Source organism: Crinia signifera, chromosome 2 (assembly GCF_055691185.1).
Source record: "Crinia signifera chromosome 2, ASM5569118v1, whole genome shotgun sequence".
Lineage (NCBI taxonomy): Eukaryota > Metazoa > Chordata > Amphibia > Anura > Myobatrachidae > Crinia > Crinia signifera.
In genome coordinates, this window is record NC_139218.1 from 402696468 (window position 1) to 402717506 (window position 21039).

Consider the following 21039-nt stretch of genomic DNA (forward strand, 5'->3'; position numbering starts at 1 on the left):
TATTGGACAGCGGCGGTAGAGAGTAATTGCAGGGTTATTGGACAGCGGCGGTAGAGAGTAATTGCAGGGTTATTGGACAGCGGCGGTAGAGAGTAATTGCAGGTTTATTGGACAGCAGCGGTAGAGAGTAATTGCAGGGTTATTGGGCAGTGGCGGTAGAGAGTAATTGCAGGGTTATTGGGCAGCGGCGGTAGAGAGTAATTGCAGGGTTATTGGGCAGCGGCGGTAGAGAGTAATTGCAGGGTTATTGGACAGCGGCGGTAGAGAGTAATTGCAGGGTTATTGGGCAGCGGCGGTAGAGAGTAATTGCAGGGTTATTGGGCAGCGGCGGTCTGAAAGACACGGTTCCCTAATACAGAGTCCACTCCCACATACTGATAAAAACTGGGGGGAAAAAATCGTTGACCTTTTTGCTTGTGTCGACCAAATGTATGTTGACCTATCAACGTAATGATCTTTACCCCAGCGGAAAATGTCCCAAATCCCCTCCCACCACTGACACCTTCCAGCCGATCCGCTGTATATTCCAGTGAATCTATATCCGACCATCATGGTCATGACTAACAATGGTGACTGTGAGGGTCCTGGTCCGCAGTCCTGGTGATCCGTATTGTCAATATCACCCATCCACCGCCCAATCATTCGTCAAAACTGACTGACTGGAGAAAAGGTTCAGTGTCCACTTTCCCTGTGGCCCCCAGACAACACTACCCGGTCCACCAATTGCATGAGGTCAGACTGAAGGGAGGAAACATTGATCTAGACCAGGGGTAGCCAAGTCCAGCCCTCGAGAGCTACCAACAGTGCATGTTTTCCAGATCTCCTCACAGAATCACAAGTGAAGTAATTAGCTCCACCTGTGGATCTTTTAAAACGTGTCAGCGAGTAATGAGTGCACCTGTGCAGCAGTCTGGAAAGTGTGAACTGTTGGTAGCTCTCGAGGACTGGAGTTGGCTACCACTGATCTAGACCATAAAGATGCAGGTTGGTGACAGGATATTTACCTGGACCTTCCACAGTCCCACGGGAGACTGAGGTGACAGGAAACAGGCCGCAGCAGTAAGGTTCCCGCTGGGATAACAGTACTTGGTTTCTGCTTCTTTGGTGCTGAATCCTTTTCTCCAACAATTGGATGTCCAGTCTGGTAGGGACTGCAGATGGTTATAGAAGAGTTACAGTATGGAGACATAGAGGTCACGGATGTACAAGGGTCAGGAGTAGAGTGACCGCCTGAGGCCATGGGTGGTAAACTGGGCCCACAAGAAGAGGGAACCAACGTTGAGGTGACTCCATGTATGGAAGGCTGAGTAGAGATATCAGGTGTAGTGGCCGGACAGACAGGAATATGCCGCATGGAGAAAGTGACCAGAATGATGTTCCCCTCAGCATGGCAGTAGTAAATCATAAAGTGACCACTGGAGGGCAGCAGGCGCCATTGTATGAGGGTTTACTATTACCCCATTCACATCCTACTTTTAACCCGGGTAATTACCGGTTAGACCCGGGTTGAAAGCACCAAAACATCCATTTGCAGCCTTGGATGCGGGGGAGAAATCATTTTATGGTAGCCAACCATCGAATAATTTCTCCAGCGCTCGCAGATCTGAGACACCCATCGGGGAATTACCATGGGAACACCCATGAAACGCTAGGCGTTCCCCCCGGCCCACTGTTGTGTGCGAGCGCCCGGCTACTAGCACACAGCAGCTGCACATGTGCATAAATGACTGCGCATGCGCTATAAATCGCTCCCCTAAAACCCAGATCGCCCTGTGTATAATGGGTGACTTATGTCGGACCCAGATTCGAAATCAGTATATGAGAGCGGTGGGTGGCTCAGAAATGTAATCCCAGCACATGTAATACCAAGATTGTCCAGAGGGGGCAGCAGACATATAATATGCACCAGGAGAGTGGTGGCTGGCTACGTCAGAGATGGAATGCCTGCACAATGCACATGTAATAAGAAAACTCGTCCAGAGGGGGCAGCAGACACTAATATGCACCAGGAGAGTGGTGGCTGGCTACGTCAGAGGTGGAATGCCTGCACAATGCACATGTAATACCAAACTCGTCCAGAGGGGGCAGCAGACACTAATATGCACCAGGAGAGTGGTGGCTGGTGTAACTACCCCGGAGAACCCCAACGCAAGCCGGCAGTAACATAGCATCCGACCAAGGCTGTAGAGAGAAAGGAGTAGGACAATGATGGTGGTCCCTGCTGGAGACATGGGAGATGGTCTGTGTGCAGGTGCCATGTGGCTGAGCCCCCTCATCTCTAGCCGGCCACTAGGGGACCCTATCACTGTCCCAAGGTGTAGTGCGCCTATCTCTGGGAAATGGCAGCCATTTGCAGTGTGGGGCCCCCTGGACCCCGGGGACTGGTGTGCACTAACAGTGCAGGTGTATAAAATAGCTGAGGTACTAATTATGTCACCTGTGCTCAAGCCTGGACATCACTAACAGAGGACCGTTACAGTTCCCATACACTAGTCTGATTTGTAGTGGTGCACGTGGGGGGGGGGGGGGGGTGGTTCCCAAACTGTGTGCCTGGACACCCTGGGGTGCATCAGGACATCAGGGTTGCCTTGGTTTGGTGGACCAGGATCAATTCATATTATGTAACAGGCAAAACCAGTGCTTGTGGCTGCCAATCATAACATACAGTATGTGGACAAACAGAAGCAAATCCTGTCCCTCACCAGATAACTGTGACATAAACATAATGCACTTACTTTTATATTTTTTCCCGAATTTCTCAATAAGAAACATTTGGCCTCTGGGCGCCTTGAAAACATTTTGATGCTCTAGGGCGCCGTGACTCAAAAAAGTTTGGGAACCCGTGCTATAGGCAATAAGCCACAGTCCATGCTGGACATAACTGGCAGGGTCACATGACCAGGCACGCTTACACCCCCTTCTAGGGCAGAAATCTCACACTCTCTCCAGTATACATCCCCTTTATTAAATCCACTTACAAACCGTCTTTGTCTGCAGATAAAAATAAAAAAACAATTTAGACGCACGCCACGCAAATCCAACCAGGTGCATGATGGGAACATGATGGCTGGAGCAGGACAGTCCGGTTTGTACTTCTAAATAATTGTTAGAACAGATAAAATGCCAGCTCTAATTCTGTCTCTTCTAGTACCCATAAAGTGCTATTATCGGGGTGAGGGGTCTCCCGCGTTCTGTGTGACCCGGCCCAGTCACTTGTCCGCTGTTCATTTCTCCCCTCACTTGTCTGTAGCATTTCTAAATATTCCAAGATTAAAACCAAGATTCCATATATATATATATATATATGAAGTGATCATCGCGCTGCGTATAACCCAGTCTCCCTGGCCGGTTCCATGCAGAAGACCAGCGGTTCTCCTGCGCAGGACACTAATGTGCGAAGTCATGTAGGAATTGGACGATGGGTCTACAAACCTGGATACACAAAGTTTCCAATTTAGGGATAAAATCCAGTTGCACCTATTTAGGCGAGCGCAGTGCAGTATCAAACCGTCTGAGGAAGGTGGTAAGTGCCGAGGCCTCGTTACCTCCTCGTGGGGAATCCTCTGCCAGGGGAACCATTGGAGGCTCCGGACTTTTCAGACATCCTTTCTTTTGAAATATTCCTCCCAGCCTGAATGAATTAGGAGGAGAAGCGGAGTCCTTCGGTGAACTCTCTATAGTCCGAGGCTTCCGGACTCGGCTAAGGGATCCTGTGTTAGGGGTGCAAGGAGGAGAAGGGTAGACAAAGGTTTCAGCTTCTATGTCTTGGGGTGGATTAGAATGTCCAGCTGGGGAGGAAAGGAGGATGGCCTGCATGGTCATTGCCCCTTTGTAAGGGAGGCAGGCCAGTGTGTGCCTTCTGTGAAGTTTTCCAGGGGTTTCTTGATTCCCCCCTTCTGTGCTGTCCTTCCGTGGCCTTCTTAAGCCTTGGCTCGGCTTATGGTCCAGAACTGCATCATCCTCCTCTCTAATAGGCTCTGCAGCGAAGCCGACTGTGGCGCGGACCGGGGATCTGGGCGATATACCACATGGAGGGGAGGAATTAAGGACCTCAGTGGATTGGCTGCGGGGAAGTGGGCGTGGGCCTCTCATTGAGCGCCCTCTTCGGGGAAGCCGAAGCAGCAGAAATTCCAGTTCCACATCTTGAAGGTCTTTGTCTTGTGAGGAACAACTGGCTATGGAGCGACGTTTTTCCAGACGTTCCTTCCGGTGCTCGGCCTTCTCACGTTCTTTGTTGTCCTGCATAGGAGGAACATGTTGGATTAGTCAATTGGGACATCAGGATGGTTTGGAGTAAACCTGACGGCACGTTATAACTACACATGAAAACATTAAGGGGGAAATTTACCAAACTGGATTCGTAAAAAATAGGTGTATCCGTAGGCAGAAATACACCTATTTTTTACACATTTGTATTTTCGGGATTTACAATCCCGAAAATACAACAATTCGTATTCCTAAAGATGGGACATTCGTATTTGTATTTACAAATACAAATGTCTACACCATCGATAGAATACGTCAGGAATCACCATTCAAAAGAATGGTGGTTCCTGATTTACTAAGTGGCCGTATTGATAATACGGCTGCTAAGTGGTATGAAACACCCACGCAAATACGACAGGAAAATACACCTTGCTTTCCCTGTCGTATTTGGCTTTAAGCCTGCACGGATCAGTCAGATCCATTATATCAGTCAGATCCGTGCAGGCTGCAAGGTGTAAAAAAAACAGAAAAAGAAAGAAATAATAAAAAAAAAACAGTGTGGGGTCCCCCCCACAGCTGTTACCAGAACCAGGCTGAAAGAGTCGGGGCCGGTAATTAAAAATCATGGAACCCGACAAATAGGGGTTCCCCGATTTTTAACAACCAGCCCCAGGCTCCAGGTCCGGGGCTGGTTCCCAAAATACGGGGGACAAAATGAGTAGGGGTCTCCCGTATTTTAAGAACCAGCCCCAGGCCAAACCAGCCAGCAGGGTAATGCCACAGCCAGGTGGAGACTTTTTATACAAGTCCCCCCGGCCAAAGCATTAACCCTCTGACCAGTCAGCCTGGCCAGGGGCCCTGAGGGAGTGGGGAACCCCCCAATAAAGGGGTCCCCAACTCCAGGACTTACCTGACCAGGCTGAAGCCTGGTGCTGTCCACGGTGGCCCTGTGCTGTGGTCACCGGGCTGATCTTGGTGTAAAAAAAAAGATGAATAAACTATTGTTTTAAACTGTGGAACTATGAGTCCCAGCAAGCCTCCCCTGCAAGCTGGGACTTGGAGAACCACAAGTCCCAGCCTGCGGGGCATTAAAGGGCCCGCTGGCACTTGTAGTTCCACAGTAAAAAAATAGTTAAATAAATACACACTGACACCTTAAAAATAAAAGTTTAATACATACATTACACACACACTGATACTTACCTATCTTGATCCCGTAGGTAGGTCCCAGAGTCTTGATCCGGTGCCTTGTCCTGGTTCCGGATCATGTCGTCATTCTTCATCATGTCGATCTTCATGTCGGCGTCAGGTCCGGGTCCGAAGAAATCCATGGTGGACCTGTGGAAGGAAATCCAACTCACCCAGGTCCTCCATGGAAGTTCTTCTGGCTTGGTCCGACGTTGTCCAGGCTTCTTGCATCTTCTTCCATCTTCTGGCTTCTTATTCACGCTGCCGGCGACTCCAGCAAAGCTCCCCGACTGTCAGAGCCGCAGAGATCCTTCCTCCTCGGGGTCTGGACTAAGACTGAATTCTGGCCAATCAGAAGCCGCCTAGCGGCCAATCAGGAGCCAGGAAAGTCAGCTTCTGATTGGCCAGAATTCAGTCTTAGTCCAGACCCCGAGGAGGAAGGATCTCTGCGGCTCTGACAGTCGGGGAGCTTTGCTGGAGTCGCCGGCAGCGTGAATAAGAAGCCAGAAGATGGAAGAAGATGCAAGAAGCCCTGGACAACGTCGGACCAAGCCAGAAGAACTTCCATGGAGGACCTGGGTGAGTTGGATTTCCTTCCACAGGTCCACCATGGATTTCTTCGGACCCGGACCTGACGCCGACATGAAGATCGACATGATGAAGAATGACGACATGATCCGGAACCAGGACAAGGCACCGGATCAAGACTCTGGGACCTACCTACGGGATCAAGATAGGTAAGTATCAGTGTGTGTGTAATGTATGTATTAAACTTTTATTTTTAAGGTGTCAGTGTGTATTTATTTAACTTTTTTTTTTACTGTGGAACTACAAGACCCAGGGGGCCCTTTAATGCCCCGCAGGCTTGTGGTTCTCCAAGTCCCAGCTTGCAGGGGAGGCTTGCTGGGACTCATAGTTCCACAGTTTAAAACAATAGTTTATTCATCTTTTTTTTACACCACTATCAGTCTGGTGACCACAGCACAGGGCCACCGGGGATTGCACCAGGCTTCAGCCTGGTCAGGTAAGTCCTGGAGGGGGGGACCCCTTTATTGGGGGGGTCCCCACTCCCCCAGGGCCCCTGGCCAGGCTGACTGGTCAGAGGGTTAATGCTTTGGCCGGGGGGACTTGTATAAAAAGTCTCCCCCCGGCTGTGGCATTACCCTGCTGGCTGGTTTGGCCTGGGGCTGGTTCTTGAAATACGGGGGACCCCTAGTCATTTTGTCCCCCGTATTTTGGGAACCAGCCCCGGACCTGGAGCCTGGGGCTGGTTGTTAAAAATCGGGGAACCCCTATTTGTCGGGTTCCCTGGTTTTTAATTACCGGCCCCGGCTCTTTCAGCCTGGTGCTGGTTACAGCTGTGGGGGGGACCCCACGCCGGTTTTTTTTTAAATTTATTTAATTTTCTATATTTTTTAACACTCTGCAGCCTGCACGGATCTGACTGATATGATGGATCTGACTGATCCGTGCAGACTGCCTCCACTAATTCGTATTAGCGGCCGTATATATGGCCAGCTAATACGAATGGTTACACCATCGGAGGGTTACAAAGCAGTCGTATATGACTGCTTTGTACATTCCTCTCCGGAACACGACTTTGCATACGGCTGAAACAGTCGTATGCAGTCGTAGGGAAAATACTAATACGAAAAACTAGGTTTTTCATATTAGTAATTTTCCCCCTAAACCTCAGCCAATCTAGAAGAGCCTCCTATCCATAAAGTGGGATCTGAAGTCTTCTCTATTCTCCTAATCAATAAAACCCTTCCTGGGCACCTGTCCTGACCCCCGGGGTAATGCACATTGCATAACTAGGGGTTCCTGCGTCCTATTATTTATATCTGTCCGTGGACAAATCTATAACCAGATGGGGTGTGGTATAGGGTTCCGACAGTCGGGATCCTGACAGTCATTAGCCCGACTGGCTGGACCCAGACAGCATGGCGAGCGCAACAAAGCCCCTTGTGGGCTCGCTGTGCTCGCCATGCTTCGGGCACGGTGGCTCTCTACGCTCGCCACCTATTCTATTCTCCCTCTATGGGGGTCATAAACCCCCACGATGGAGAATTACCTGGTGGCCGTCGGAAACGCGTCTGTTGGTGGATCCTGACGTCGGGTAAATGACTGTCGGGACCCCGTCCGGCACCCAACCAGATGGACACAGTTTCCAGCCCTCATATCGACCATTGCCACCACAGTGAGTGCAGGACACAGAGCAGAACTAGGTCAGTCTAGAACCTGTATAAGCTGATAACAGGACGTATTCACCTGAATGGCAGACAGGAACCTGGCGCAGAAAGTGGTGAAGACCAGACATATCTCCTCTAGCCGAAATGAAGCCTCATCCTCACAGAAATAATCCATCACGGCGCGACGGGTATCCCGCATACTCTGCAAGGAGCAGAGCACCTCACACAGCTCCACCTCCGCCACCTGAGAGGGAGAGAGAGACCGTTAGTGGCCCCCCGACAGCTCCGGGCCGAGAGAGTCAGTGGCCCCCCCGACAGCTCCGGGCCGATAGTCAGTGCCCCCCCCCCCCCGACAGCTCCGGGCCGATAGTGACCCCCCCCCCGACAGCTCCGGGCCGATAGTCAGTGCCCCCCCCCCCGACAGCTCCGGGCCGATAGTCAGTGCCCCCCCCCCCACAGCTCCGGGCCGATAGTCAGTGCCCCCCCCCCCCCCCAGACAGCTCCGGGCCGATAGTCAGTGCCCCCCCCCCCCCCCGACAGCTCCGGGCCGATAGTCAGTGCCCCCCCCCCCCACAGCTCCGGGCCGATAGTCAGTGCCCCCCCCCCCAGACAGCTCCGGGCCGATAGTCAGTGCCCCCCCCCCCCCCACAGCTCCGGGCCGATAGTCAGTGCCCCCCCCCCAAACAGCTCCGGGCCGATAGTCAGTGCCCCCCCCCCCGACAGCTCCGGGCCGATAGTAAGTGCCCCCCCCCACAGCTCCGGGCCGATAGTCAGTGCCCCCCTCCAAACAGCTCCGGGCCGATAGTCAGTGCCCCCCCCCCCCCGACAGCTCCGGGCCGATAGTCAGTGCCCCCCCCCCCGACAGCTCCGGGCCGATAGTCAGCGCCCCCCCCCCCCCGACAGCTCCGGGCCGATAGTGACCCCCCCGACAGCTCCAGGCCGATAGTCAGTGCCCCCCCCCCCCCGACAGCTCCGGGCCGATAGTCAGTGCCCCCCCCCCCCCACAGCTCCGGGCCGATAGTCAGTGCCCCCCCCCCCAGACAGCTCCGGGCCGATAGTCAGTGCCCCCCCCCCCCAGACAGCTCCGGGACTATAGTCAGTGCCCCCCCCCCCCGACAGCTCCGGGCCGATAGTCAGTGCCCCCCCCCCCACAGCTCCGGGCCGATAGTCAGTGCCCCCCCCCCAGACAGCTCCGGGCCGATAGTCAGTCCCCCCCCCCCCCCACAGCTCCGGGCCGATAGTCAGTGCCCCCCCCAAACAGCTCCGGGCCGATAGTCAGTGCCCCACCCCCGACAGCTCCGGGCCGATAGTAAGTGCCCCCCCCCCACAGCTCCGGGCCGATAGTCAGTGCCCCCCCCCAAACAGCTCCGGGCCGATAGTCAGTGCCCCCCCCCCCCCCCCGACAGCTCCGGGCCGATAGTCAGCGCCCCCCCCCGACAGCTCCGGGCCGATAGTGACCCCCCCCCGACAGCTCCGGGCCGATAGTCAGTGCCCCCCCCCCGACAGCTCCGGGCCGATAGTCAGCGCCCCCCCCCCGACAGCTCCGGGCCGATAGTGACCCCCCCCCGACAGCTCCGGGCCGATAGTCAGTGCCCCCCCCCCGACAGCTCCGGGCCGATAGTCAGTGCCCCCCCCCCGACAGCTCCGGGCCGATAGTCAGTGCCCCCCCCCCGACAGCTCCGGGCCGATAGTCAGTGCCCCCCCCCCGACAGCTCCGGGCCGATAGTCAGTGCCCCCCCCCACAGCTCCGGGCCCATAGTCAGTGCCCCCCCCCCACAGCTCCGGGCCGATAGTCAGTGCCCCCCCCCAGACAGCTCCGGGCCGATAGTCAGTGCCCCCCCCCCACAGCTCCGGGCCCATAGTCAGTGCCCCCCCCCACAGCTCCGGGCCGATAGTCAGTGCCCCCCCCCCCAGACAGCTCCGGGCCGATAGTCAGTGCCCCCCCCCCCAGACAGCTCCGGGCCGATAGTCAGTGCCCCCCCCCCCCGACAGCTCCGGGCCGATAGTCAGTGCCCCCCCCCACAGCTCCGGGCCGATAGTCAGTGCCCCCCCCCCCCCCAGACAGCTCCGGGCCGATAGTCAGTGCCCCCCCACAGCTCCGGGCCGATAGTCAGTGCCCCCCCCCAAACAGCTCCGGGCCGATAGTCAGTGCCCCCCCCCCCCCCGACAGCTCCGGGCCGATAATCAGTGCCCCCCCCAAACAGCTCCGGGCCGATAGTCAGTGCCCCCCCCCCCCCGACAGCTCCGGGCCGATAGTAAGTGCCCCCCCCGACAGCTCCGGGCCGATAGTCAGCGCCCCCCCCCCCGAAAGCTCCGGGCCGATAGTGACCCCCCCCGACAGCTCCAGGCCGATAGTCAGTGCCCCCCCCCCGACAGCTCCGGGCCGATAGTCAGTGCCCCCCCCCCCCCGACAGCTACGGGCCGATAGTCAGTGCCCCCCCCCCCACAGCTCCGGGCCCATAGTCAGTGCCCCCCCCCCACAGCTCCGGGCCGATAGTCAGTGCCCCCCCCCCCCGACAGCTCCGGGCCGATAGTCAGTGCCCCCCCAGACAGCTCCGGGCCGATAGTCAGTGCCCCCCCCCCCACAGCTCCGGGCCCATAGTCTGTGCCCCCCCCCCCACAGCTCCGGGCCCATAGTCTGTGCCCCCCCCCCCCCCGACAGCTCCGGGCCGATAGTCAGTGCCCCCCCCCCCCCCCCGACAGCTCCGGGCCGATAGTAAGTGCCCCCCCCCCCCCCGACAGCTCTGGGCCGATAGTCAGTGCACCCCCCCCCCCCGACAGCTCCGGGCCGATAGTCAGTGCACCCCCCCGACAGCTCCGGGCCGATAGTCAGCGCCCCCCCCCCCCCGACAGCTCTGGGCCCATAGTCAGTGCCCCCCCCCCCCAGACAGCTCCGGGCCGATAGTCAGTGCCCCCCCACAGCTCCGGGCCGATAGTCAGTGCCCCCCCACAGCTCCGGGCCGATAGTCAGTGCCCCCCCCCCCCCGACAGCTCCGGGCCGATAGTCAGTGCCCCCCCAGCTCCAGGCCGATAGTCAGTGCCCCCCGACAGCTCCAGGCCGATAGTCAGTGCCCCCTCCCCCCCCCACAGCTCCAGGCCGTCAGTGACCCCTCTACAGCCAGAGAGATATCCATGTACTGGTCTGCTAGCGCCCATGTTACAAGAGCTGATTTGTGGTAACATCTCTCTCACTTTATCACTCTCCAGACTGACCCACAGTTTGTATGGTGGCAGTTAAGAGCTGATTGGCTCAGTGCCTCCCACACAGGGCCTGTTGCCAGTGCCACATAGTCTATGAGCTTGTGGGTCTATAGCAGGTGTAGTTCCCAGTCAGCCCTGCTGGGCAGTGTCACTCACCTGTAGGAATGGCCCCATCTCGTGCTTCAGGTCAGATTGATTCCCGAGGGCCTCTTTAGTGGTCTGCAATCTCTGAGTGAGGGTCTCCAAATCACTCTCCACCTCCTGGGACACAATACTGGGGAGACATAAGGGGGCTGTAGGGTCAGGCATTGAGGTTATCATTGTGGATAATGATATATACAATAATAGCGTATGGGTGATTTCTATGATGGCAGCGTCTGATCAGGACACATCATATAATAAAGCTTTTGGTCTGTAGATGGACCGAATATTATTATCGCACTTGGTTGTGATGTAGGCTTCACCATTGTGCTCTGGAAAATGTGACAGTTGAACTCTCTCTGTGCTCCTGCTGGGTAGCCTGGAAAGTGTGACAGTTATTTGAAGTCATTCACTAAGCAGTGATACTACAGGGTGTTTGTTCCAAACTGGGTGAACTGGGTTTAAATGTTCCGTCCAACCAAGTTTTACCCGGCCAGCCAGGCAAGGGAGAGCAGAGAGGTAGGAGGAGGCCAGCCAGGCAGGAGAGAGCAGAGAGGTAGGAGGAGGCCAGCCAGGCAAGGGAGAGCAGAGAGGTAGGAGGAGGCCAGCCAGGCAGGAGAGAGCAGAGAGGTAGGAGGAGGCCAGCCAAGCAGGGGAGGGCAGAGAGGTAGAAGGAGGACAGAAAGGCAGGAGAGGGCAGAGAGGTAGGAGGAGGCCAGCCAGGCAGGAGAGGGCAGAGAGGTAGGAGGAGGCCAGCCAGGCAGGAGAGAGCAGAGAGGTAGGAGGAGGCCAGCCAGGCAGGAGAGAGCAGAGAGGTAGGAGGAGGCCAGCCAGGCAGGAGAGAGCAGAGAGGTAGGAGGAGGCCAGCCAGGCAGGAGAGGGCAGAGAGGTAGGAGGAGGCCAGCCAGGCAGGAGAGGGCAGAGAGGTAGGAGGAGGCCAGCCAGGCAGGAGAGGGCAGAGAGGTAGGAGGAGGCCAGCCAGGCAGGAGAGGGCAGAGAGGTAGGAGGAGGCCAGCCAGGCAGGAGAGGGCAGAGAGGTAGGAGGAGGCCAGCCAGGCAGGAGAGGGCAGAGAGGTAGGAGGAGGCCAGCCAGGCAGGAGAGGGCAGAGAGGTAGGAGGAGGCCAGCCAGGCAGGAGAGGGCAGAGAGGTAGGAGGAGGCCAGCCAGGCAGGAGAGGGCAGAGAGGTAGGAGGAGGCCAGCCAGGCAGGAGAGGGCAGAGAGGTAGGAGGAGGCCAGCCAGGCAGGAGAGGGCAGAGAGGTAGGAGGAGGGCAGAGAGGTAGGAGGAGGCCAGCCAGGCAGGAGAGGGCAGAGAGGTAGGAGGAGGCCAGCCAGGCAGGAGAGGGCAGAGAGGTAGGAGGAGGCCAGCCAGGCAGGAGAGGGCAAAGAGGTAGGAGGAGGCCAGCCAGGCAGGAGAGAGCAAAGAGGTAGGAGGAGGCCAGCCAGGCAGGAGAGAGCAAAGAGGTAGGAGGAGGCCAGCCAGGCAGGAGAGGGCAGAGAGGTAGGAGGAGGCCAGCCAGGCAGGAGAGAGCAGAGAGGTAGGAGGAGGCCAGCCAGGCAGGAGAGAGCAGAGAGGTAGGAGGAGGCCAGCCAGGCAGGGGAGGGCAGAGAGGTAGAAGGAGGGCAGAAAGGCAGGAGAGGGCAGAGAGGTAGGAGGAGGCCAGCCAGGCAGGAGAGGGAAGAGAGGTAGGAGGAGGCCAGCCAGGCAGGAGAGAGCAGAGAGGTAGGAGGAGGCCAGCCAGGCAGGAGAGGGCAGAGAGGTAGGAGGAGGCCAGCCAGGCAGGAGAGGGCAGAGAGGTAGGAGGAGGCCAGCCAGGCAGGAGAGGGCAGAGAGGTAGGAGGAGGCCAGCCAGGCAGGAGAGGGCAGAGAGGTAGGAGGAGGCCAGCCAGGCAGGAGAGGGCAGAGAGGTAGGAGGAGGCCAGCCAGGCAGGAGAGGGCAGAGAGGTAGGAGGAGGCCAGCCAGGCAGGAGAGGGCAGAGAGGTAGGAGGAGGCCAGCCAGGCAGGAGAGGGCAGAGAGGTAGGAGGAGGCCAGCCAGGCAGGAGAGGGCAGAGAGGTAGGAGGAGGCCAGCCAGGCAGGAGAGGGCAGAGAGGTAGAAGGAGGCCAGCCAGGCAGAGAGGTAGAAGGAGGCCAGCCAGGCAGGAGAGGGCAGAGAGGTAGGAGGAGGCCAGCCAGGCAGGAGAGGGCAGAGAGGTAGGAGGAGGCCAGCCAGGCAGGAGAGGGCAGAGAGGTAGGAGGAGGCCAGCCAGGCAGGAGAGAGCAAAGAGGTAGGAGGCGGCCAGCCAGGCAAGAGAGAGCAAAGAGGTAGGAGGCGGCAAGCCAGGCAGGAGAGGGCAGAGAGGTAGGAGGAGGCCAGCCAGGCAGGAGAGGGCAGAGAGGTAGGAGGAGGCCAGCCAGGCAGGAGAGGGCAGAGAGGTAGGAGGAGGCCAGCCAGGCAGGAGAGGGCAGAGAGGTAGGAGGAGGCCAGCCAGGCAGGAGAGGGCAGAGAGGTAGGAGGCGGCCAGCCAGGCAGGAGAGAGCAAAGAGGTAGGAGGCGGCCAGCCAGGCAAGAGAGAGCAAAGAGGTAGGAGGCGGCCAGCCAGACAGGAGAGAGCAGAGAGGTAGGAGGCAGCAAGCCAGGCAGGAGAGGGCAGAGAGGTAGGAGGAGGCCAGCCAGGCAGGAGAGGGCAGAGAGGTAGGAGGCGGCCAGCCAGGAGGAGAGGGCAGAGAGGTAGGAGGAGGCCAGCCAGGCAGGAGAGGGCAGAGAGGTAGGAGGAGGCCAGCCAGGCAGGAGAGGGCAGAGAGGTAGGAGGAGGCCAGCCAGGCAGGAGAGGGCAGAGAGGTAGGAGGAGGCCAGCCAGGCAAGGGAGAGCAGAGAGATAGGAGGAGGCCAGCCAGGCAGGGGAGGGCAGAGAGGTAGGAGGAGGCCAGCCAGGCAAGGGAGAGCAGAGAGGTAGGAGGAGGCCAGCCAGGCAGGAGAGGGCAGAGAGGTAGGAGGAGGCCAGCCAGGCAGGAGAGGGCAGAGAGGTAGGAGGAGGCCAGCCAGGCAGGAGAGGGCAGAGAGGTAGGAGGAGGCCAGCCAGGCAGGAGAGGGCAGAGAGGTAGGAGGAGGCCAGCCAGGCAGGAGAGGGCAGAGAGGTAGGAGGAGGCCAGCCAGGCAGGAGAGGGCAGAGAGGTAGGAGGAGGCCAGCCAGGCAGGAGAGGGCAGAGAGGTAGAAGGAGGCCAGCCAGGCAGGAGAGGGCAGAGAGGTAGGAGGAGGCCAGCCAGACAGGGGAGGGCAGAGAGGTAGGAGGAGGCCAGCCAGGCAAGGGAGAGCAGAGAGGTAGGAGGAGGCCAGCCAGGCAAGAGAGAGCAAAGAGGTAGGAGGCGGCCAGCCAGGCAAGAGAGAGCAAAGAGGTAGGAGGCGGCCAGCCAGACAGGAGAGAGCAGAGAGGTAGGAGGCAGCAAGCCAGGCAAGGGAGAGCAGAGAGGTAGGAGGAGGCCAGCCAGGCAAGAGAGAGCAAAGAGGTAGGAGGAGGCCAGCCAGGCAAGAGAGAGCAAAGAGGTAGGAGGCGGCCAGCCAGGCAAGAGAGAGCAAAGAGGTAGGAGGCGGCCAGCCAGACAGGAGAGGGCAGAGAGGTAGGAGGTGGCCAGCCAGGAGGAGAGGGCAGAGAGGTAGGAGGCGGCCAGCCAGGCAGGAGGGGGCAGAGAGGTAGTAGGAGGCCAGCCAGGCAGGAGAGGGCAGAGAGGTAGTAGGAGGCCAGCCAGGCAGGAGAGGGCAGAAAGGTGGGAGGGCAGTGAGGCAGGAGGACAGCTAGGAGAGGGAAGTATCACGCAGACCAAGTGACAGAAGGAGATCCACTGTGTCAGAAATAGCAGAGGACAAGGAGAATAACATCCTAGTGGCCCTTACGTTTGGCAGCATAAAGATCATTGCAGATCTTAGTGAGGGCAGTGTCAGTAGTGTGGAGGGGACAGAAGCCAGGCTGGGATGTCAGCACAAGGTGACACAGTTGGCTTCTTATGACCATTGTACTGTGAATAATATCTGCAGTTATATAAAGTAGTTAATGCAGAAATGGTTCCTCACCGAGACGCCTGGCTGATGTGCGGCATCTTCTCCGGGAAAGTCAGAAGTGCGCTGTTGTTCCGCTCAACCTCCTGTTAGCAAATATACAAACATAAATATACAACTGCGGGCATCAGTCTACAGACCACTCCCTGTCCAGCCAACCATCTATAACCAGTGCGGTCAGGTTACCAGTGTCACCCGCCAGTCAACAAACCTCTCCCTGTCCAGCCACCCATCTATAATCAGCGCAGTCAGGGTACCAGTGTTGCCAGCCAATCTACAGACCACTCCCTGTCCAGCCACCCATCTATAACCAGTGTGGTCAGGGTACCAGTGTCACCCGCCAGTCTACAGACCACTCCTTGTCCATCTACCCATCTATAACCAGTGCAGTCAGGGTACCAGTGTCACCCGCCAGTCTACAGACCACTCCCTGTCCAGCCAACCATCTATAACCAGTGCGGTCAGGTTACCAGTGTTGCCAGCCAATCTACAGACCACTCCCTGTCCAGCCACCCATCTATAACCAGTGTGGTCAGGGTACCAGTGTCACCCGCCAGTCTACAGACCACTCCCTGTCTAGCCACCCATCTATAACCAGTGCGGTCAGGGTACCAGTGTCACCCGCCAGTCTACAGATCACTCTGTCCAGCCACCCATCTATAACCAGTGCGGTCAGGGTACCAGTGTCATCCACCCATCTACAAACCTCTCCCTGTCCATCTACCCATCTATAACCAGTGTGGTCAGGGTACCAGTATGACCCACCCATCTACAAACCTCTCCCTGTCCAGACACCCATCTATAACCAGTGCAGTCAGGGTACCAGTATCACCCGCCAGTCTACAAACCTCTCCCTGTCCAGCCACCCATCTATAACCTGTGCGGTCAGGTTACCAGTGTCACCCACCAGTCTACAGACCACTCCCTGTCCAGCCACCCATCTATAACCAGTGCGGTCAGGGTACCAGTGTCACCCGCCAGTCAACAAACCTCTCCCTGTCCAGCCACCCATCTATAACCAGTGCGGTCAGGGTACCAGTGTCACCCGCCAGTCTACAGATCACTCTGTCCAGCCACCCATCTATAACCAGTGCGGTCAGGGTAACAGTGTCACCAGCCAATCTACAAACCACTCCCTGTCCAGCCACCCATCTATAACCAGTGTGGTCAGGGTACCAGTGTCACCTGCCAGTCTACAGACCACTCCCTGTTCAGCCACCCATCTATAACCAGTGTGGTCAGGGTACCAGTGTCACCCGCCAGTCTACAGACCACTCCCTGTCCAGCCACCCATCTATAACCAGTGTGGTCAGGGTACCAGTATGACCCACCCATCTACAAACCTCTCCCTGTCCAGACACCCATCTATAACCAGTGCAGTCAGGGTACCAGTATCACTCGCCAGTCTACAGACCACTCCCTGTCCAGCCACCCATCTATAACCAGTGCGGTCAGGGTACCAGTGTGATCCACCCATCTACAAACCTCTCCCTGTCCAGCCACCCATGCATGGTCATGTACAGTATATACACTAGCCACTACCAGATTAGAACATGCTTGGGTTGCCAGCCCCCGGGGAAATTTCCCACATCATCTTCCACCTGCTGCAGTTGTATTTGATTAATGTTCCCTCTTACCCTGGCCACAAAGTGCATGAGGTTCATTCCAGGTTTATTTGCTTTGGTGTCCGCCAACTTCAGAAGAGATCCCATACGAAATCCCATTGCGCTCCCAGCATATCCACCCTTCAGGAGTAATATCATTATAACAATGACAAATAGTGGTCAACCAAATGATTGTAGACCTAATAACCACATACCGACTGTGGATGGCGATGTGGCTGCTGGACGGTGGATGCTGATAGGGCAGTGGCTTAGCAAGGTGTAAGGGCTTTGGCTGAGGATAAGAGGATAGTATTAAAGGACTGAAGAGTGAAGGGGAGGCTGGGGAAGGGAATGAAATGCTAAGGTAATGAGTACTGAAGATGACGATGAGGTGCTGAGGACATGGGACCAAGTTTCAACCAACTGGCCTGGTCTGGACTCTTTGGAGGACGACACTCACTGGTGTGGACCTTCTGAAGCAAATGTAGGTTGGTCTCCTGGGATTATCTCTGCAGCTATCTGGGACAGCCCTGCAGGTGAGGTCAGTCTTCTGCAGGGGGCTTGGGGGGGCTATTGTGTGTTATTTTTCCATGTTGGGACAGTGTGTGTGCTTGTGTATATGTTGGGAGGTGACATGAGCTTGCTCCAGGTGTCATGACTCCACGCCAATCCCCAGTACCAGGTTTCTGTATAGATGAATGGAAGTAGAACTGAGGGGACATATTGGGGTAACTCACTGCGTTCATGTAGTTTCCAGCTTTTAGCACCAGGTGAATGATCACATGAAGCTCCTCACACTGCAGAAGCTCTACAGACAAAACATACAATGGTGAATGTAAGGACAATAATTCCTCTAGTTTCATAGACAACAACCATCATCCTCCAACCATGCTCTCCCAGCCCTGATCTGAGCAAGAGTAATGGCCTATATCATTCTGAAGATTGAGATAAACCTCTAAACGTGCCAGGTATTCGCCACATTCCTGAAAATATGGCTGCCCAGCTGTAGGTGCCAGCGCCTAGAGGAGGGCCGCCCGACTTCTGCCCAGTGCAGAAGAATGGAAGGGATCACTTCTGAACAAAACCCACACTACATGCTTTCTTCATGGGACTTGTCCACGCCACCGCCCGCTCACCTGTGGCAGCCACTGTCTGGATCTCCACGGCCTGTTTCAGAGAGTTCAGCTGAGGAAAGAATTCCTCCTTCAGAATCATCACCTGCAGGCGCTGAGCGAAGCTACGGAGAGGAGAAAACACGTAATGTCTGGATCATGGCAGCCATACGGATAAGGGAAGCGGTCATCTATTAGAATGAACTTCTACAGTCATTAGGTCGACCCCACTAGGTCGACTGGCAGGAAGGTCGACCTGACTTAAGGTCGACATGGGCCAAGGTCGACATGACTTAAGGTTGCATTTGCATAAAGGTCGACATGAGGAAGGTCGACTGGTCATAAGGTCGACATGGGGTTTTGCACTGTTTTTTGAGCCGACATGTGCTGACAGGCGGTATTTCATGCCCTACCATCCACTAGGGCATGGAGGAGGTTATTAAAGCTGTGGCGAGTGAAGCGAGCCACCGTGCCCGAAGCATTGCGAGCGAAGCAAGCAATGCGAGGGTCCGATTCTCATTGCCAACTGTGTCCATGTCAACTATGTCGACATTCAAATAAAAAAACAGTGAAAAACCCATGTCGACCTTATGACCAGTCGACATTCCTCATGTCAACCTTTATGCAAATTCGACCTTAAGTCAGGTCGACCTTAAGTCAGGTCGACCTTCCTGCCAGTCGACCTAGTGGGGTCGACCTAATGACTGTAGACCTAAGTTCATTCTGACAGATGTACCGATTCCACGGATAAGGGTCACGATTTTGGGGGTTTATTCATCAAGCAGTGCAAAGAGGAGAAATGAGCCACCGGAGAAGTTGCCTATGGCAACCACTCAGCGGCTATGTAGAATTCTATAGAATACACATTCTCCGTTATTTTCACTGCTTCATGATTAGACCTTATTGCCTAGTAGGGGGCATCTGTGTTGTTCTTACTCCAGTTTGGTGGTTGGGCACATGGCGCTCAGGGATGCCAGTGTGTTTGGTCTATGTACAGTAGATGGTGCTGCACATACTGAGTGGTCAGCAGGGGTGGTTGGGCACATGGTGCTCAGGGCTACCAGTATGTTGGGTATATGTAGATGGTGGTGCACATACTGAGTGGTTAGTAATGGTGGTTGGGCACGTGGGGCTCAGGGTTACCAGTGTGTTGGGTCTATGTAGATGGTGGTACACATACTGAGTTATCAGTATTGGTCATTGGGCACATGGTGCTCAGGATTACAAGTATGTTGGGTCTGTATATATGGTGGTGCACATACAGTACTGAGTGGTTAGTAATGGTGGTTAGGCACATGGTGCTCAGGATTGCCAGTGTGTTGGGTCTATGTAGATGGTGGTGCACGTATCGGCTGGCTTATAATGGTCATTGGGAACATGGTGCTCAGGGATGCCAGTGTGTTTGGTCTATGTAGAGTAAATGGTGCTGCACATACTGAGTGGTCAGCAGGGGTGGTTGGGCACATGGTGCTCAGGGTTACCAGTGTGGTGGGTCTATGTAGATGGTGGTGCACATACTGACTGGTTAGTAATGGTGGTTGGGCACATGGTGCTCAGGATTACCAGTATGTTGGGTCTATGTAGATGGTGGTGCACATACTGAGTGATCAGTATTGGTCATTGGGCACATGGTGCTCAGGATTACCAGTATGTTGGGTCTGTGTATATGGTGGTGCACATACTGACTGGTTAGAAATGGTGGTTGGGCACATGGTGCTCAGAGTTACCAGTTTGTTGGGTCTATGTAGATGGTGGTGCACGTATCGACTGGTTTATAATGGTCATTGGGCACATGGTGCTCAGGATTGCCAGTGTGTTGGGTCTATGTAGATGGTGGTCCATATACTGTCTGGTTAGTAATGGTGGTTGGGCACATGGTGCTCAGGATTGCCAGTGTGTTGGGTCTATGTAGATGGTGGTGCACGTATCGACTGGCTTATAATGGTCATTGGGCACATGGTGCTCAGGGATGCCAGTGTGTTTGGTCTATGTACAGTAGATGGTGCTGCACATACTGAGTGGTCAGCAGGGGTGGTTGGGCACATGGTGCTCAGGGTTACCAGTGTATTGGGTCTATGTAGATGGTGGTGCACGTACTGACTGGTTAGTAATGGAGTTTGGGCACATGGCGCTCACGGTTACCAGTGTGGTTGGTTTATGTAGATGGTGGTCCATATACGGACTGGTTAGTAATGGTGGTTGGCCACATGGCACTCTCGGTTACCAGTGTGTTGGGTCTGTGTAGATGGTGGTGCACATACTGAGTGATCAGTATTGGTCATTGGGCACATGGCGCTCATGGTTACCAGTGTGTTGGGTCTGTGTAGATGGTGGTGCACGTACTGACTGGTTAGTAATGGTGGTTGGGCACATGGCGCTCAGGGTTACCAGTGTGTTGGGTCTATGTAGATGGTGGTGCACATACTGAGTGGTTAGTAATGGTGGTTGGGCACATGGTGCTCAGGGTTACCAGTGTGTTGGGTCTATGTAGATGGTGGTGCATATACTGAGTGGTTAGTAATGGTGGTTGGGCACATGGCGCTCACGGTTACCAGTGTGTTGGGTCTATGTAGATGGTGGTGCACATACTGACTGGTTAGTAATGGTGGTTGGGAACATGGTGCTCAGGGCTACCAGTATGTTGGGTCTATGTAGATGGTGGTGCACATACTGAGTGGTTAGTAATGGTGGTTGGGCACGTGGGGCTCAGGGTTACCAGTGTGTTGGGTCTATGTAGATGGTGGTACACATACTGAGTTATCAGTATTGGTCATTGGGCACATGGTGCTCAGGATTACCAGTATGTTGGGTCTGTATATATGGTGGTGCACATACAGTACTGAGTGGTTAGTAATGGTGGTTAGGCACATGGTGCTCAGGATTGCCAGTGTGTTGGGTCTATGTAGATGGTGGTGCATATACTGAGTGGTTAGTAATGGTGGTTGGGCACATGGCGCTCACGGTTACCAGTGTGTTGGGTCTATGTAGATGGTGGTGCACATACTGACTGGTTAGTAATGGTGGTTGGGCACATGGCGCTCACGGTTACCAGTGTGTTGGGTCTGTGTAGATGGTGGTGCACATACTGAGTGGTTAGTAATGGTGGTTGGGCACATGGTGCTCACGGTTACCAGTGTGTTGGATCTGTGTAGATGGTGGTGCACATGTGTATGTGATGGAGGAAGAGTTCTCACCTGGGAAGCTCCACCAGCATCACCATGAACAGCTCTGGATCAGACAGTTGGCTCCGGTCTCCTTTAAATGCACGGAGCCTCTTCACCTTGTTGGCATAAGAGAAAGCGTCTCATTGTCACTATACAATATAGACCAACCTCCACCTCTCCCAATACAGCGGCTACTC

The 21039-nt window shown here is 55.7% G+C and overlaps 1 protein-coding gene across 1 annotated transcript in view; it reads right to left on the bottom strand.

The window, feature by feature from the left end:
- Positions 1 to 2944: 2944 nt before the first annotated feature.
- Positions 2945 to 21039, bottom strand: part of LOC146058340 (FH2 domain-containing protein 1-like) — a 41036-nt gene continuing 22941 nt past the window's right edge. The window contains exons 5-12 of the mRNA XM_083170618.1: positions 20873 to 20958; positions 17703 to 17803; positions 17304 to 17374; positions 16600 to 16707; positions 14978 to 15048; positions 10944 to 11061; positions 7666 to 7830; positions 2945 to 4239 (exon numbers count right to left, since the gene is read on the bottom strand). Of these exons, the coding sequence (XP_083026744.1) occupies positions 3478 to 4239; positions 7666 to 7830; positions 10944 to 11061; positions 14978 to 15048; positions 16600 to 16707; positions 17304 to 17374; positions 17703 to 17803; positions 20873 to 20958 (1482 nt within the window). The 3' untranslated portion in view covers positions 2945 to 3477. The remainder of the gene's footprint in view (positions 4240 to 7665; positions 7831 to 10943; positions 11062 to 14977; positions 15049 to 16599; positions 16708 to 17303; positions 17375 to 17702; positions 17804 to 20872; positions 20959 to 21039) is intronic.